Below are 6,772 nucleotides of genomic sequence, written 5' to 3'. Positions count from 1 at the left end.
TTCAAGTCTCAGCGGCTCAAGGTTGACTCAACTTTCCATCCTTCTGAGGTCAGTAAAATGTGGAGCCAGATTGTTTGGGACAAGAGGCTGATTCTGTCAACTGCTTAGAGAGGGCTGTGAAACACCATGAAGAAGTATATGAGTCTATGTGCTAAGTGCTATTTGTGAGTCCAATCTATCACTTTAACTTTGTATGTGCACCTTTTTTCAAAAGGAGTTAGGAGGTTATTCAAAATATTAAAGTGGCCAAAAAGTACCAAAAGATTTGCAAGATGGCTCATCATTTACATGGTGCAGGACTCACTAGCACTAGCATCAGCACTTAAACTTATATACCACTTCACATTGGTTTCCAGTCCTCTCTAAGCTGTTTACAGAGTCAGCCTATTGCCTCCAACAATCTGGGTCCTCATTTTACCCACCTTGGAAGAACGGAAGGCCTGGTCAACTTGAAGCCTGGTGAAATTTGAACTGCCAAACTGCTGATCAGCAGAAGTAGCCTGCATTTCTGCAGCTCTACCCACTGCGCCACCATGGCTCCTAAACAGTGGTGGGTTTCAAAAATTGTTCGAACCTACTCTGTGGGTTTGGCCTCCTTTGTGGGAGTGGCTTGCTGCCCATGTGACCGGATGGGAGTGGCTTGCCGCCCATGTGACCGGATGCCGACGACACTTGTCAGAACCACCTTAAATTACCTCACACACAGCACTGGCATGCATAAGAATAGGATGTAAACTTGTTTTTTAAAAGGCATCTTTGGTTTGCGTTAAAACAACTTCAACACACGCAATGTTCTGATTGCACCATAAACGCAGTAGTCATCCTTACCTTTCACAGAGGCACTGAGTTTTATAAATATGAGCATGATAGTATAAAATAATCATATCCAAGGACCAGTGGTAGGTTTCAAAAAAAATTGAAACCTCTTCTGTAGGTGTGGCCTGCTTTCCGGGTCCACTGGTGAAACCTCTTCTAACCGGTTTGGTAGATTTGACGAACCAGTTCTACCGAATAGGTGCGAACTGGTAGGAACCCACCTCTGCTCCCGAAGCTTTGAAGAAGCTGTTATAGCTGAACCAGTGGAATTTCAATCTCAGGAGACACCAAGACAATAGTCACTAGAAACTCATCAAAAGCAGGCACGATCAGAACAGCTGCAGTAGTCAGATGGTGAAATATGTCCTCCAAACCCTTTGGAGACAGGGAATAGAGTTGAAAAGCAGAGCAAAGAGACTCGGTGAGGCTCCTTGCCAAAGTTTAGACGAAAAGAGATGGCTGCAGTCTGATTTAAGAGGAAACTGTGAATTCGTTTCTTAAACTCAAGTACAGCTTCAGGAGTACTCAAAAAATCTATTTCATTCACATTACAGAGTCCCCACTTTGATCCCCCAACACACCACAACAAATTCTTGAGCAGAGGAAGTCCTGAGAGGCATTACATCCTTGAAAAATCAGAATTGTTTTTTTTTTCTGAATGTCAAACCTGCCTCTATTTAAGCAAAAAGCTGAAATCCCCTTGTGCTTTCCCAATTATATTTATGAAGCTCACGAAACTTCTGCTGGCCCAGTGATCGTATAGTTTTAAAATCATATTTCTTTCATGAAGAACATCCTCCACAGGGTTCTGCAAATTGCTACATTGTCTACTAAAGATTACATTTATTTTCTTTCTTTCTTTCTTTCTTTCTTTCTTTCTTTCTTTCTCTTTCTTTCTTTCTTTCTTTCTTTCTTTCTCAATTTGATAAGATTGATGTCACCCTACCACATTGAGCATAATTCAGTTGAGATATCTGTGCTCATTTGGTCCTCTGTGCCCTGGTCTTGTCTTCCACATGGTCCATGACGTTGGCTTGAAGACAAGCCAGAAGAATCTCCTAGACATCTTTTCTATGCTTATTTGCTTGAAACATGCAAAACTCTGTGCCCCGCCTAATCAGTATATAGCCCCCATACAGGGGTGGGTTGCTAATCCCGTTCTAACCGGTTCGGTTGGAACGGGGCCGGCGGCGTCCTCGTACACGCGTGTAGTTCACGCATGCGTCTTAGCACCTGCGCGATGCTCCAGCTGCTCGCGGAGACTCGCGCAGGCGCTGTATGTGCCATCCAGCTGCTCACGGAGAATCGTGCTGGCGCTGTATGTGCCATGCGCCTGCGTGGAAGCGCAGAAGCCTTCAAAGACCGGTAAGGAGAGCGGGTGGGCGGGTGGGCCCTTCGCCGTTCCCGGAAGTTACTTACAAAAAACAGTTGAAACCCACCCCTGCCCCCATATGACATGAAGATGTGACCCTTGGCTTTTTAAGACAATCACCAAGAGGGAAAATAGAAAGGGGAAGTTTGACATAAAGGAGGATAATTAGCAAGAAAAGACTTTTAAAAATATATACTGGTAGGTATATGATTGGCCCAGTGGTGAAATTCATTTTTTTAACTACCAGTTCTGTGGGCGTGGCTTAGTGGGCGTGGCAAAGGGAGGATACTGCATAATCTCCATTCCAACCCCACTCCTGGGAAGAATATTGCAAAATCTCCATTCCCATCCCACTCTGGGGCCAGCCAGAGGTGGTATTTGCTGGTTCTCAGAACTTCTCAAAATTTCCATTACCGGTTCTCCAGAACCTGTCAGAACCTGCTGAATTTCACTTCTGGATTGGCCCTCTTAGCTGGGAAAAGAATTTCACAGGCCAAATCTTCCATCTCGGCACTAAAACCTGATCCCAAACCCTATATGTTTGTTTAAACGGTTGTTAAATTCATACAGAATAAGATTTTGAGTTATGGTTATGGAGGGTAAGGGAAGGCCATCAGAAAGAAGTTAAAAAGTTGCCATGTTTAGCAACGGTGACGTTCGGTTAATGACAGAAGGTGGGAGTATCATCAATAAGCAATTTGGTCGTATTTAAGACTACATAGCTTATTGATAAAAAAAGAATAAAAATTCCTCCCTCAACTGCCATTATAAGTCGAGATCTACTTATATCTTGTTGGAAAAAGTTATATAACTCTCATGTGTCTTTTTGTTTAAGTTTTTTTGGGGTTCTATGTACCTTTGCTACTATTTACTGTGTTGGTTTGCTGGTTGTCAATTGATAGATATGACAAGGATGGCGATATCAAATCAAACCTTGATTTTTATCCACTTTAGTTAATAGATCAACATGTCTTCAGAATTCATGATCCACCTCTCTTAAATTTCCAGTCAGGATTCAGAATCACTGTGTTCAAGGAGATTGAACCCTAGACATAAAATAGCAGCTTTAAAGTATAATTTCATCTGTGTCTACTCAAAAAGGTATCCTGTTGATCCAGCAGCAGTTACTCCCTTCACAATATGTAAATGTTTAGTAGTAAATGCGGGTTCCAACTCCCTGCATTATCCCTGAGATTTAGCTCTGTATCGTGGACCTCAATTGCAAAAGAGTTTTAGTTATGGTGCCTCTTCTGACCTAGGTTTCCTGATACAGTAAAAAGCACACGCTTAGTCCCCAAAATCCTCTTTTTATTTCAAAGGCTGTGAATTATATTCATTCGCAGCCCTTAATCACAAATAGTTTGTAAAGAGTTTGACAGCAGTCTGCCAAAGTCTTTCGGGATAAGGCTATTAAGCACCCACCTTGAAACGCTGCCAAAAACTTAATTGCCAATTAGCTTTTCAAGGCCACATGGAGCAAAGGATCTTCCGAATTTAAACCAACCAGAACGAATAAAGTTGCATCCTGCAAATGCTCACATGCCTTTGCCCCTCATTTATGTCCTCTGGGGAGGGCCAATCACCTTCAAGCCTTCCTCCCGAGTTATCCCTTTTGTCTTAACTATTCTTGCCTTCTGGCATCTCTGTGCATACACGCACTGGGAACAGGCTCCTCCTGTTCCTCTGCCTCGCTGATGTCCAACTTTGGAGGCTCCAAAAGCAGCAAAACTCCCAGATGTCCCTGTCGTCCTCTCTGCTTCCAATGCAGAGCCCTCATCCGAGCTCTCATTCCCCAGACTCCAGGATTGGCCCATGTTCCTCCCCAACCTCCTCACAGAACAACTCTGCTGTCAGTTCTGCAAGCTGTGGGCAGACCATGACAGTGCCATCATTCTGATATTGTCAGCACCTCTCCATTAGATAATTAGGAAAGAAAGACCACGAGTCTCCATGTGTGGAAATCAAGTGTACTTTTACTAATTATAAATGATTAAAGGCATAGCGAAGCGAAATCTGAATATTTAGGCGTGAAAGCGATTGATATATAGAATAGCCCATTCCCCTCCCCTTGGCATCACAGTTACAGTCCAATCATAATTCTCCCAAGTGTCAGGTGCGAGATAACTTCAAAAGGCATCACGAAGATGGAATGTCGGTGCCGTTAGTCCTGGCGGGAAACTCCCACGCATGCGTAGTCCCATCAGTAGCTGAACTCCAGAACCTTCCTCCAGCACAATGAGTAACCCCTCCCAAATACCATGCCCTCCCTCCCCGTTTCATGGCAGCCGAAGCAACAGCAAAGCAGAGGCTGACAGATATCTTTCTGGTATGGTTCTGGGTAATTAGTTTATAATAGTGGAGAGAAAATTTGTGCTTCCCAAATCTTTCCTCAGTCTTCAAGATGAACTCTGACAACATACTTTTTTGAGGGAAACAAAAAGAGATTTGTATTTTATTTTTGTAGTCAAGGGATATCCAAGATTAGAGACAAGTTAAAACTACATTTTTTACACAGGGGTTGAAACTCTGATTGTAGATATCTCTCTGCTTTCAGGAGCTTCATCTTCCTTGAAGACTCTTTGAAAAACGACCTTGATGCTCTCCCTGGTCTGAGCTCGTCTCTTTCTCCCAACCAGATAATAGATCACAGGATTAACGCTGCTGTTTAGGGAAGCACCCAAATGTATGAGCTCAGGGGAGAAGAAAAAAAATGGATTATTAATATCAATATCAATATCATAGAACCCGTAAATGTTTAATGGAAGATTAAAAATAAGGAAACAGAGAAGAGTAATTAAGATCATCACTACCAGTTTTCTACGTTTGATCTGTTTAGGTTTAAAACATATTTTGATAAATAGAATTAGAGTAGAGATTATAATCAATGGAAGGCAAAGGAAAGCAGTTACAATAAAATAAATATCTCTGTAGCCATGATTATCAAAATCAAATACTATAATATTTGCAATTCCAACAAAGAGGAAAGAGAAGACCCATAGGAAGGCACACACAACAGGGGACAAATGTTTTGGCCGGGAACAGCGATGCCAGATTGGGAAGAGGACACACATACACCGGTCAATGCTGATGGCTGCCAGAAGAAAGAGACCATTGATATACATGATGTGGGAGAGAAAAAGTATGATCGTTGAAGGAATTGTGAATTTCCAGAAGTATATAATTAAACAAAATATAGCCAAAAATACAAGATATCCAAAGTCAGCAATTGCTAAATTCAGAATCAACACAGTGAAAGGGTTTCTCTTAATCTGGAAACCAAGAAGCCAGATAACAATTCCGTTTAATGGGATTCCAATACAGCAGATGATTAACATTGCAATAAAAATGCCAAGCATATTTTTGCACTCATCCAAGTAATTGATAGTATTATATTCAGAATACTCTGCTCTAGAACTTCAGGATGAAATCCACCAAGAGATTTTTCTAATGCAGCAATAATCTCCCGTTTTCTAGTGGAAGTTCCTATTAGAAGAAAAGAAAGAAGAGTGGATTCAATCATTCCTCCATAATTAACATATTATCATGTCTTCCTTCTCTAATAATAATGATAACAATAGTTGAAGAGGGCCTCTTCTCTAATCAATAAAATGAGGCATAACTAAGAGAAACCCAAATCGGGACCAGTTGTTACTTGGGTCAAGAAGAACCACACTAGATGTTGGGGTTTCTGGAAATCTGGTACCTAGTAGGCACCAGGACTGAAAACTTTTGGCTAAGCAACTGCAGGACTAATGGAAGGAATGGTTTTTACTGGTCATAAATATACAAAGACAAAAACCAAAGTACTAATATAATGAAGTTATTACCAGAAGTAATAGGTGCCTTTGAGTGTAATCCCAAAAACATTTGGAGCATGACTCAAGCACCACCGGCATTGATGAATCACCATCAGTTAATTGCAAAAGACAGGTTTAGAATAGAATAGAATAGAATAGAATAGAATAGAATAGAATAGAATAGAATAGAAAAGAAAGATGTTGGATAATCATTTGTCTGAAGTGGTGTGGTTTCCTGCCTAGGCAGGGGGTTGGACTAGAAGACCTCCAATATCCCTTCCGACTCGTTTATTCTATTCTATTTTATTCTATTCTATTATAAACTTGTGGTGATCTCTATTGCTTTCTTTCTGGGGTGACAATGGATTTTATGAACTGTATGTATTTGTGGGAGAGGGGATGGAGAATGAAGAAAACTAAATCTAGTTTAGTCTAATATGATGAAAAATAATGTTGCAAGTGGACTATGTCAGACTTTCAGAATGGGCTTCTTGCTTCAGTCAGAATCTTTAACAACAAAAAATCAGAATCCAAAGAGAAATTATGATTACTCTAATTGTTTCAGAGCACATGCTCTCAAAATAGGAGAAGGGTATCTACATCCCTTTGAGTTATTTATAACACTAATAAAGGCAAGATAAAAAATTAAATAAAGCTGAATAACAAAGTGAGAATGAGATTTTCAGGTGGCCATAGAATTCTGAGGTATTAACTGATATTATCTTCATGGTCCCCAAGTTCTATCCTGGACTCAAGGACTGAAAATGTACTTTGCAAATAACAATTA

General features: G+C 40.8%; 1 protein-coding gene across 1 annotated transcript; it reads right to left on the bottom strand.

The window, feature by feature from the left end:
- Positions 1 to 4,695: 4,695 nt before the first annotated feature.
- On the bottom strand, positions 4,696 to 6,098 carry LOC148049080 (mas-related G protein-coupled receptor member H-like). The gene is made up of 2 exons (XM_087703546.1): positions 6,016 to 6,098; positions 4,696 to 5,602 (listed from the first exon to the last, which is right to left on the bottom strand). Exons 1-2 carry the CDS (start codon positions 6,096 to 6,098, stop codon positions 4,696 to 4,698), a joined length of 990 nt encoding a protein of 329 aa, XP_087559672.1.
- Between the last annotated feature and the right edge of the window lie 674 nt (positions 6,099 to 6,772).

This window comes from Thamnophis sirtalis, unplaced genomic scaffold (assembly GCF_051295495.1).
Source record: "Thamnophis sirtalis isolate CommonGarterSnake01/CBP01778 unplaced genomic scaffold, rThaSir2_p1.2 scaffold_2, whole genome shotgun sequence".
In the NCBI taxonomy this organism is placed as follows: Eukaryota; Metazoa; Chordata; class Lepidosauria; order Squamata; family Natricidae; genus Thamnophis; species Thamnophis sirtalis.
This window is presented reverse-complemented; position numbering and strand designations above follow the sequence as displayed.